The sequence below is a fragment of the Pholcus phalangioides genome, unplaced genomic scaffold (genome assembly GCF_987345545.1).
Source record: "Pholcus phalangioides strain wild (caught in Gottingen) unplaced genomic scaffold, Ppha-v1.0 ptg000008l_1, whole genome shotgun sequence".
NCBI classification, from domain to species: domain Eukaryota; kingdom Metazoa; phylum Arthropoda; class Arachnida; order Araneae; family Pholcidae; genus Pholcus; species Pholcus phalangioides.
Genome location: NW_028301601.1, coordinates 55,351,303 through 55,363,559, shown reverse-complemented (window position 1 = coordinate 55,363,559; position 12,257 = coordinate 55,351,303). Strand labels below are relative to the sequence as shown.

Genomic DNA, 12,257 nt, shown 5'->3' with positions numbered 1-12,257 from the left:
TCATGCCCTGGGGTAGGATCACGTGGACGACATAAATTAGCGATATTTCGGCAGTAAGCACATGTAGCAGCTAGTTGTCTGCTTCAATGAGTATTGTGATGGCTGACTACATGAACGTTTTTGTCATTGTAGACTGTGCAATGACGTCAGCGGCTGCCACTTTCAACAACTATGATAATAATTAATCAAATAAATCTAAATGCAGTTATTACTGTACTTTTTGTTGTTCCAGCATGACATCGAAACCTGCATGTGTTTTTTGTGATTTTCACCCTCTCAACGTCGTTTTCAACACCATGTTCCATTGCAATTTTTGTTCCTCTTAACGTCTACTAACAACCTTCTGAGTTAAGCACAAGCAACATTTATTAATTACAATTAATGGAAAACATACTTACAAGACAGTCCTAATTATCACAGTGAATATCGAGAAGATCACGCCAACCAACAACCCATATGATATGTCTAGTATCACCGTTGAAAGAACAGTGACCAACCATATAAGCTACGCAAAAGAAATAAAATTTCTGTAAATGTGACATTTTTATATTTCATTACTTAAGCCTAAAAGTGGAATCTAAGGACATTTATAATATAAACTGTTTTATTGTTGGAACATCAACACCCTACCCAACAAAATAGTCCATTCTTGAAACCCATTTATTTGCACTCAGTTTTAGTCTACTGTTTGAATCGGGACGTCAAAATCGTCAAAGCTAGCCAAGTGTATGTTAAAAAGTGGAAATTTATTTTTTAAATAAAAATCTCCATATTTTTCAAGTCATGACAAAATTTATAAGTGACAGTATCAAAAACATGTTTTTTTCAGAGCAAATGAGGAATTTTAGAGATTTATCAAAGATTGTTATGTTAAATTACTTCACAAAATAAGACCAACAAAAAGACAAATACACAGAAAAATACAAAGTTCCTAATGCATTCAACACACTATGGGTATTTCCTTCACAGGAAAAGTATAATATTTCGACACACTATGGGTGTTGCCTTCACAGGAAAAGTATAATATTTCGACACACTATGGGTGTTGCCTTCACAGGAAAAGTATAATAATCAATACCACACTGACTAGGACCATCTTAATTCCTGGTTACTTGGTGGAAAAATATATTTCTGGTCTGCAATGAAGACGACATCCATAGCATCTAGCATAAATATATTAGGAATTTCATATTTTTTCAGTGTATTTACTTTTTTTCATTTGTCTTATATTGTGATTATATCAAGCAACTGATTATTTGCTCTTCCATATTCTTAATTACTTGCAGATAGATCTTTTGAAAAAATTCAGAATTATTGGCTGACATGTCATGAAGAATGATACCTTAAAAGAAAAGTGTTTTAGAGAAAAATAAAATCCTCAAATTTAAATTATTGTGTGAAAAGAGATTGACAGATTGCTCATTTCCCCCCCCCCCCAGTATCACACCCTATCAATTAGATTTTGATGGCAAAATATTCATTTTTAAAAATAATTTATCAAATTTGATTTTAACAAGAGAACATCAATATTTTCTGAGAAATAAAATAAAACAAAGATTACCGCATCTGTCTTGGATATTCTCCAAGCTTTAATAAAATCTTTAACTTGAAGGAACATGCCCTTCAGGGCAACGAGTATCACAGTTGCAAGAATACACTAAAAAAAGAATGAAATAAATTTATACATATGGTAAAACTTACAGAATTTTATAGCAAATTGTTGAGAAATTAATCACAGTGCTGTAAAAAAATTATTCATTGTAAATGCAAATGATCATGGTCAACAAGTGACTTCTGACTATGATTTGAAACTATTCTAACAAGAAATGTATTTCAGAGTAATGAAAATATCGTGTACTCACTCTTGGGAGCGTTTCAAACAAAGGAGCCAAAATCAGCAACACTAATAAAAGTATTATGCAAGACACGATACTGGCCATCTGAAATTAATGAAAATCTTTTTAACACCAATAACATGGTAACAGCAAACTACCATTTTTATAAATTTATCTCAAGATGTAATTATTATTATTAATTAATAATAATAATTAAGGAAACAGTTATTTTCCGGATATTATGCTGAGGTGAGCTCGGAAAGAAAAGTCATCACGTCTCCGCCGGGACGCAAGAGGGCCTGGGTTCGAGTCCCGGCGGAGACTTGATGACTTTTCTTTCCGAGCTCACCTCAGCATAATATCCGGAAAATAACTGTTTCCTTGATATCCCTGGCTGAGAAAAAAGCCATCTATATCTCATGCGTCATCTTCAAAGTTTAAACAAAGGAACATTTAAAGATTTTTTCCCAATCCTTCGCAATTGACAAAAAATTAAAACTAGGCTATTCAAACACTCAATAGGGTACAATATATAGAGTACAATGACAAACTAGTTTGCGATGAGTCAGACAGAGTCAAACACGAGACGAGAATGTTAACTGAGAAATAAACTAGATTCACAAGTTTTGTATCCTGCCAAAGCTTATTAAGAGACCTAACTTTTAATTTTCTAAGTTGTCAAACTTCTCATAACAAAGGATAACCTGATAAAATTGAAAATAATCTGATATTTCCATACCTGTGTCTGTCCACCAGCTCTTTCTTGAAGGAGACTTCTCGACAAGGAAGCAGAACATGGATAACAAGCAAAAAATGATGAAAAGATGTTAGCGCAACCCAATGCTACCAGCTCCTATAAATGGATAAAGTTTGCATTAATGCTACGTCTGCATTCACGGCAATTATTAAAAATATATATAGCTACAGTCTCGTATTTTGGTATCAAAACATTCAAGGCTGCACATGGATCATGACGATAGGGAGAGCTATTAGATGATCTCTAGCTGTTGTGAAAGAAAGCAGTAAAAGAAAAAGGGCTTTTGAAAAGGCTTGAGGGAAAAGCCTAAATAAATTAAATACTCGATATAACAATACTCTGAGGACCAAGAAAAAATATTGTTGTATAAGGTTTATCGTTATATCAAGACGCTCATTATCATCAGAAATCACCAAGTTGGCATCTCAGAGTAGTTTACCACATAACACTGTTGCATATCTTATAGAAAGCAGCTTCACTGCAACTTCCCCCAACACTCTTAGAGGGCAGATAGTACAAAATACTGATATTATTAGATCCCCCTCAAAAGAACAAAAACTTCTGAGGAATTTAAATACACTCATTGCCATAACAATTTGCGCACCAAGAAATAATTGTGGGATCGAAACTAAAGTTGGCCTGAAGGTACATGTCGGGCAGATATGCAAATGATTAGAAATGCAGCGTGATTGCGCATTGCGTAATGCCACTAGAGGGCGCTGAACTTCGTACTCCTTGGAGTATAAAACAGGTAAGTAGAGCTTGCTGGAGTGTATTTAATTGTTTGCAAAGGAAATGCTGAGGTAGACATGCCGTTACGCCGCCGTCGAAGACCATATGAGCAGTTGTCAGAGTTTGATAGGGGAAGAATCATCAGGATGATGGAAGCTGGGTGGTCAGCTCGACGAGTAGCTCATCAACTAGGCCGTTCTGATTTTACTGTGAAGTGGTGTTGGGACCAGTGGACAGAAGAGACGTCATTTACACGGCGACCAGGTTCAGGACGCCCTCGACAGACCAGTCGTCGAGAAGACCGTCACATCATCCGAAACGCACGCGTAGAGCCAACTGCCTTATTGGCCGCTATCCAGACACAGGCAGCAGCTTCATTACGGGCCCGTGTCTTCCCGAACCATCGCAAGGCGCCTGGCTAAAGGACATCTGGTATCGCGGTGCCCATTATGTGTGCTGCCAATGACACCCACCCACCAACGCCTCCGTTTGGAGTGGTGTTGAGCACGACGAGATTGGACTGCAACGGAATGGAACCAGATCGTCTTCAGTGACGAATCGAGATTCAACTTGAGCAGTGATGACAATCGTGTTCGTGTGTGGAGGCCCCGTGGTGAACGCTTCAATCCTGCCTTCGCTTTACAGCGACACACCGCTCCCACAGCTGGTGTCATGGTATGGGGTGCTATTGCTTACGATACACGGTCACCCCTAATATTGATCCATGGCACAATGACAGCATAGCGGTATGCCTATAACATTCTTCAGCCACATGTGTTGCCACTCATGGCAGGGCTCCCAGGAGCCATTTTTCAACAAGACAATGCTAGGCCACACACAGCAAGGATGTCACAAGACTGCCTCCGCCACATTACCACCCTTCCCTGACCTGCTCTATCCCCAGATTTGTCACCAATCGAGCATATCTGGGATCATTTGGGACGGCAAGTTGGACACCCTACGAGGTTGGTCGAACTAGAGGCGCATTTACAGCAACTGTGGAACGAGATGTCTCAGGACATCATACGGAACTTGTATGCCTCAATGCCCGCTCGTATCGCATCGTGCATTCGCGCTAGAGGGGGGTCCAACAGAGTACTAAAACTTCTGTTCATCTGTACTTTTTTCTGCAATAAATGATCCTTTTTCTTGGATTTTCTAATCACTTACTTATATCAACGTAGTACTTACATGTGTAAAATTTCGTTTCATTTTGACGACTTCTTCTGGGTGCGCAAATTTTTATGGCAATGAGTGTATATCGAAGGTGATTTTGAGTGAAATATAAAAAAATATTATTTTAGTAAAAATATTGTAGTAGAGATAGCCTCCAAAAATATCGTTATAGAGGGATTTATCGTAGTAGAGGATATCATTGTATTCAAGAATAGTTTACCATTAGACTAAGCAATTCCAAACAAAATTTGGAAAAATATTTTTGTATCACGTATCGTTGTAGCAAGGTTTCACTGTATTAGTTTACAGCTCAAAATATGCTAGTAGCATGGATTTTGTTTGTAAAAAACCAATATCACCCAAGAGGTGTAATCAGTGATAGGATGTTTGGTAAAATCTTGAAACAATTTTTTATCAAAATTAGGTGATTTTGTAGTAGTATAATGTAGCTACCAAACACAAACTACCATATCTCATGAATCACCATGGAAGCATTAACAAAGACATTTTTATTTTTTGGTGTTTCCATTGTCATTAACAACTAGTCACAAAATCACATATAACAAATAAATATAACTTGTGTCTCACTTGATTTGGTCGAACAGTATATTGATGTTTCTTGGCAAAAAGCTTCCCCATTGATAAGCAAATGACAAAAACCACAATAGCTATAGCAAAGGCGTCAGTAGCAACTTTAGGCAAGAGATCTATCCGTGGAGGCGAGCCTTGTGGCAGTCTATAATAGAAATAATGAAAGCAACTGATAACTGAGCAATAAATGTACAAGTATGCAGAACTTTCTATCCTAAGAAGTTTCATGAATACCTGTTGAAAAGAAAAGTTAATTTTCAACAGAGAGAATATCCTTTTTATTCACTTAGCATGCTTACTGCCCCTCTTTACATATAATAACTCACACATGCAGAATAATTTAAAAAAAAAATGTATTTTGATATAGTGCCAAAGACTTCTAGTTAAGAGATTTCTGGAACACTAGAGCCAGAGGTCCCTGCAAAATTGGCTCAATCATTTCCCTGACCGAAACTACTAAATATAATTTAAAATCTTATCCTTCCAAATGTTTTCAGTTAGCTTTCTCTCCTCTTAGGATTTTTTCATGGCTTTTATCAAATATTTTCGATTTTCCAGACCTTCCAGGTCACCAGGAACCCCATCAAGAGAATACATTTACATCCATAACTTTGAGGCAGCGGGTAATTTTAATAACTAAATACAATGCTAGTTCAACTGTCAACTCTTTTCCCAGGGCTCCCACTCAAAAAATGAGAAAAAGTAGGAAAATGCAGGAATAAAAAGTAGGATGGGGGAGGGTAACCCCCTCAGACACCATAATCATAGCATAATGGAAAAAAATTCCTAAAAAAAAATTAAAATTTTTGAATTAACTTTCTTTTTCCTAGCACTATTTCAGTCAAACCAAAACAAAATGACAAATGACTTGGTTAGAAAACCAATTTTTGGCTAAAACAGTGCACTAGCAACCACAGATAATTCTTTGCTGTCTCTCCTCATATATATTACATTCTTTTTTCGAGTCTTCCAAAGTGAAGAGCTTGTCAACTCTCTTCGACAAGGCACAGCCAATTTCGAAGACGTACGTTTTTTAAGAATGACGCACCTTCGAGACCACTTTCAAAAGCACAATGCAAAATGTGTAAATTACAAGATCCGTCATAAATAAGGCAAGGTGAACCAGATAGTTTTACTGTGTTGTTCATCATTTTTTAAATTTTACTGTTTTGTTCACATTTTACTGTTCAATGCCAGTGTAATCATTTTTGACAAATGAAGCACTTCCATTTCTAGCTCTTTGCTGAGCATTGTAAATATTGTTTATGCCTCTTCATGCCTTAAAAATACAGAAGACAACTGAATGCTATTGGGTAACATCAGAATCACCAAACCTAGAATAGGCCTATGTATCCAACTGCTTTGAAAGACAGCAAATATAATTACCCTGTCGGGATATCCCCCATAATTTTCACACCATATTTGCCTTCAAAATCTGTCAGATAAGAGATGGCAGTAGCGATGATTACCTTTTCATGCAAAGAAAAAAAAATCACATGTAACATAAATGTAATACATAAATCACCATCAAAAGTGATAGTTATATCAGTCAATTTAATTATGAAGTTTACATAGAATTTTGCTAATTAATCAATACTAAAAGTTGCAGTAGAGTAAACTCACAACAACAAGATCTATAGGCACAGGCATTTTCAGTTTGTGCTTGAAACGTTCATTTATCTGCTCCTTAGTGCAAACTAGGACAAATATGGCCACAGCAGAAATAATAAGCGTAGCAATATTTGTCCACTTCAATTGCTGAAAAAGATCTTCGTACATCTAAATGAGAAAATACAATTTGAGCATTGTAGTATTTGTAACATAAAAAAGAAACATTTTTATAATCAGCTGGTTCACAAAACTACAGTATACTTCAGTTGCACTGATTGGTTAAACAGGAAATAGGGGATACACAAAATTTCAGCTATTTACATCTATATTACGTTGAAATTTTGTGAACCTTATTCAAGATTATAAAAACAAATATTGATGGAATGATAACATACATATATGAGTTTTAGCGGTCCATTGAATCTTTTCATATTCAATCCAAACAGATCGTTGAGCTGAGATGTGGCCACATGGACAGCTGCTCCGGTAGTGAATCCAGATACCAAATGATCAGATAAAACAACAGATAAAGCACCCAATTGGAATACTCCTAGCAACAACTGAACAAATGAGATATCTTTCACTAAATTGATAGATTAAAAATTAATATTGCATAAGCTAATAAAGCCAGCACATTATATAAACAGACAGCAAATATTTCAAAATTGTTTCAAAGAGGTCACATAAAAAAAAAAGATGTCATTTGCCTCACCTGCCAAAGGCCCACTGCAACCGCCAGGGAAGTTGTAATTTCTAAATGGGCAGTGTAGCCATTATCAACTGTGGCATTAACAGTACTGTTCACATCAAGATTCCCTTGGTGTAGGTGCCCGTTACCATTCAAGACACCTTCTACTGCGCTGGCTGTCATGATGCTAATCACAGCAAAAGTACCTGTATTCAATAGTTTAGAAATCAAATTCTTGAAACACAAAAGCAAGAAAAAGTCAAATCCAATATGCACTTTAATGATATCAACATAAAAAAATTTGTAAAATTGTGTTGAATGTGCTACGATTTCTGTTCAGCTTTGTCATGGGGGGGGGGGGGGAGACCCACTTGGACAACATAACCATAGTACAATAAAAATTTAATCACTATACAATACAATAAATACACTATACAATAACAATAGAATAAAAAATCACTCAAAAATTTAATTTAAAAAAATGTTAATTGAAAGTTCATTAAATACAGCACCTCATAGGCACTGGAACCTAGAAGGCTCAGGCCACATGAGCTCCCACCTCCCAAAGCAACTTTCCAAGGTCACAGAGTTCCTTAATAATTCATGAATATTCAATGCAATCCCAACCTGCATATGCCTTTGTGGGCCGTATATACAGATGCCTAGCAACCCTAGAACCCCTCCCCGTTTTCTTTGTATCAGAGCTCCTAAGGCACAAACAACGAAACATTCTTTCCGACACAAGTTCTGCAAGCTCGACCATGAACTATGCAAACGAAGCTGGGTCCAGAACCCCTCCCCCATGCTGAACCACTCAAAAACTTGTCAGTTTTCATGGGAAAACAAGTTTTGGCACATTTGGACATCGAGTAGAGCGGCGGCTTTACAGATTGACTTCCATGCACAGACAAAACAGATCGGCTCCGAATTTGTCTTCTACTGAATTCTCTCACATATGCATATATAAACTCATTACTATGGTAAAGATTGATGAAATTTAAAAAAGTAACAATAATAAAAATAAGTAAAACACCGCAAAAAAACTCAGACCAGATTTTTTAAAACTGATTAGAGTGTCTCGTAGTACTGAGTGTCTCCCATAGCTTCGTAGTTTATTGTGGCCATCCATAGCAACTACGGACAATCCGTAACAGTTGGCAACTCTGCAATTTGAAAAGGACTAAGTGCTTACTATCTCAGATTTTTTTAAACTGTTTCTGTGCAGTGAAATCTTGAAAGCATAAAACACGTATATACTCTCTTTCTTTCCCTACAAAACCACAAAAAGCCTCTTCATGGGTAGCAGATAACCTAAATGGTAATCGATTAGATGGGTACTGGAACTACTACTAAACCACACATGCACGTCGCCCATATTCCTCTGTGGAACTTCTAACGAATTGGTGCATGTTGGAATGTGCGTGTCTGTGTTTTGAACCTAACATGAAGCTTGTTTCTGTGTAATGCTTGTTATAGTGCTGCCATCTACCTCATATTTTCCAAACTATGAGTGAAGTGTAATGTTTGAAGATTTTACCGTTGTAGGCTTGTTGCTCTCTGCGGCGAGACTTTTTAATGAGGAGATTGGCTAGCATTTGCACCTCAAAGTTGAGACCCACCGAAAACCAACTTCAGCTGACCACCACTGCGGCAACAGTAAGGTTCGAACCCAGGACTTTGTGATGCAAGTTTGTCACTATGACCGCTCGACCACCACAGCGGCTATGTACTAGAACTGTAATTCTTCCCCCCCCCCCCAATCCTGGAGCAGACCTTGAGTGGTTTGATCTTTGGTCAGGACTGGAAGCCCTATAACAGTGATATCCCTCTGTTCTAACTCTCTTGGGTTTTTGGAACCCAGTAGGTGAAGAACTTAGGTCCTTACTGAATAAAAGTATACTGCAGAACACGTAAACTCTACACTTCTTTTTCCAAAATTATGAATAGGCTATTTGATACACTAGAATGTGTAAGTGATATCACTGCCCTCTACGACATTTGCTGTGTTTCTCGCAAGAGTTTAGTAAATTTTATAAGCTATCAGGTAAAATGAGTAGCCACAAACGTATGGATGGCAGAATGAGATGGAGAATCCTTGGTAGATTGGAGGCAAGGCAATCACAAGTGCAGGTGGCTACAGAGCTCGATGTTACGTCCAGCGTCGTCTGCATTTTGTGGTAATAGTTTCAGGACACTGGATCTATATCAAGAAGACCTGGACAAGGTCGTCAAAGAGCCACGACACCCAATGAGGATCGTTATTTGATACTTCAGCGCGGCGCCACAGGACTGCTACAGCATCACAGCTTTCACGTGAGCTGCATGATGCCACTGGAACTCGAGTTTCAAGACTTACTATTGCTCGAAGGCTTCATGACAGAGGGCTTTATGCCAGAAGACCCGCTGTTTGCATCCCGCTAACTGCAGCCCACAAAAGAGCACGTTTAGCATGGTGCAGACAACATCAGCCTTAGACCAGACTTCAGTGGAACACCGTGCTCTTCACAGATGAGTCGAGATTCAGTCGTACACTTATCTGGAGAGAGCCTGGAACCTGATACCAACCCTCCCACATCAAGGAAATGGATCACTATGATGGTGGAGATGTCATGGTCTGGGCAGGCATCATGTTGGACGGCTACACATCCCTCCATGTATTTGGCAGAGGATCCGTGACTGCTAGGAGGTATAGAGAGATCTTACAGCCGTATGTTCAACTTTTCAGGGGTGCAGTTGGCCCTCAGTTCCTACTCATAGACGACAACGCTCGTCCACATTGAGCTCACCTGGGCAACAATTATCTGGAAAGTGAGGACATTCGGCGTATGGATTGGCCAGCCAGATCTCCTGACCTAAACCCTATAGAACATGTCTGGGACGCTCTTGGAAGGGCAATTGCATCTCGCCATCCCCCTCCGAGAACCATCCTGGAACTGAAAACTGCATTGCTGCAGGAGTGGGACTGATTGCCACAGGGACTGCTCAACTGCCTCGTGTCTAGTATGCAGTTGCGCTGTGCAACATGTCTGACTGTGAGAGGAGACCATATCCCATATTAGACTCATTTTCGGTTCTATCTCGCAACGTGGATTTTGGACATTCCTGCAATGATGAGCTTTATTGACAATCATACGTGTGTACTATGACTTTTGTATGGTACATCTCTTTCTCTATTATAACTGTATATTCATACCAAATTTTATTAAAATCTGTCTAGTTTTTTAGAAATTCAACATAATATGCAAATTTTCTTAATTTTTCACACAAGTTTATTAGCCAACACTTCTGAAATTCTGTAACAATACTCGATGCTCAATTTTGATTATGTAGCAATTTCATTATTTAACGAGGACTATACCTATAGAGACATGCCTTGATGTTCCAAGCAAAAAATATATCAACACAGGAAAGAAAGATACATAGAGTCCATTTTCAGCCTTGAGAGTAGCGAGAATTCCATACGCCATGCCTGCAAAGAAGAAAACAGCATAAAACTATTTCAAGGCTTTTTGGGGGGGGGGGAGGGATTGTACTGTATTACACATTATAAAATATAGGAAATTTTCCCCGAATAAACCATCAAAAGTAGAGGCCTACACTAGTACTTTTAGAACTAGTACCTGGTTTACACTAGTACCTGGGTGTCTCGCAGTTTCTCCAGTTCTCCAGTACTTTTAGAAGTATGTATCATCACAATGAAACCATAAAAAATTGTATGAACTATGCCAGAATCATAGCTGCAGATGTTCGTTTTAGGCATCAAATGCATCTTTGTGAAGTCAGCTGCTGTTGTAGGTAGCATAAAAAAGGGAATAAGTATGTTAATCTTTTTGATTTATTCCGAGATCAATTCTTATCCCTATTTATTACACAGCTTTTAGCTTTACCCCCTTTTAAGCTTTCATTTGTTTTTTTTTTTCTGGTTATTAAGCAATATGGTTACTAATTTCAAAATCATAACATTGTTTTGATAAAACGCACAGAGAGAATTTCTTTTCTCTAAACTGCACGATCTTACCAGATCATAATGTGATCCCATAGACCAGTGATGGACAAACTTTTTTAGGAGCGGGCCAAAAAGCAAAAAGAAAAGAATTTTGGCGGGCCGGACATATTAAAACATTGATTCATAATTGGAATTTCCATGCTCAGAAATGAAATGGCAGAATATGTCGTATTCTCCGAAGACTGTCACAGTTTCATGACACGAGACACAATAGTTTATCTTTTACGACTGTGAATATAAATACGTATATTTTAATAAGTTTGTGAATTTACTAGGGAGTGCTCCATTTTTTTGTACATGCACATATTTTTTCATGGCAAATAATTCACCGGGCCAGGGTATGCGAATAAATAAATATATATCATACGAAAATATTTTAAAATCAATTTCTATTCAAGTTTTCAGATCTATATTTTGTGCATGAAAAACATGGAACATTCCCTTAAATGAGTTTTTTCAAAACACTAAAACTGAAATTTTTTTTTAAACCACACAAGACTTATTATTATTATTATATCGAGGTGAACTTGGAAAAAAAAGTTTGTTGTTACCTCCACCGGGAATTGAACCACAGACTTCTTGAAAATTGGGAAACACACTGACCATTATATCAGAGAAACATGACCTTTCTTCCCTTAAAACATACACAGTATCATGACTTACTGAGTATAGACATTGTAGCCTTCTAACTGATTGGCTACTGGGTGGTGACTGTAGAGATAAATGATTTTTTCGGCCCACGATACGCAAATCAAGAGACTTTCTTTCTTGTCCGGTTTACACGATTCTGGATTTGGAAAAAAGGAGAGGTGGAGAAAGGGAAAGGTGGAGAGAACAAATTTTTCTTCCCAAGTTCACCTT

General features: G+C 37.7%; 1 protein-coding gene across 5 annotated transcripts in view; it reads right to left on the bottom strand.

Annotated features, from left to right (window-relative positions):
* Positions 1 to 12,257, bottom strand: part of LOC149084552 (prestin-like) — a 53,270-nt gene that overhangs the window by 9,818 nt on the left and 31,195 nt on the right. For all 5 annotated transcript variants that reach the window (XM_089234973.1, XM_089234972.1, XM_089234975.1 and 2 more), the window contains exons 4-13: positions 10,749 to 10,859; positions 7,415 to 7,596; positions 7,098 to 7,262; positions 6,715 to 6,870; positions 6,478 to 6,560; positions 5,089 to 5,236; positions 2,575 to 2,688; positions 1,863 to 1,940; positions 1,562 to 1,657; positions 399 to 505 (exon numbers count right to left, since the gene is read on the bottom strand). In XM_089234973.1, the coding sequence (XP_089091099.1) occupies positions 399 to 505; positions 1,562 to 1,657; positions 1,863 to 1,940; positions 2,575 to 2,688; positions 5,089 to 5,236; positions 6,478 to 6,560; positions 6,715 to 6,870; positions 7,098 to 7,262; positions 7,415 to 7,596; positions 10,749 to 10,859 (1,240 nt within the window). The remainder of the gene's footprint in view (positions 1 to 398; positions 506 to 1,561; positions 1,658 to 1,862; positions 1,941 to 2,574; positions 2,689 to 5,088; positions 5,237 to 6,477; positions 6,561 to 6,714; positions 6,871 to 7,097; positions 7,263 to 7,414; positions 7,597 to 10,748; positions 10,860 to 12,257) is intronic.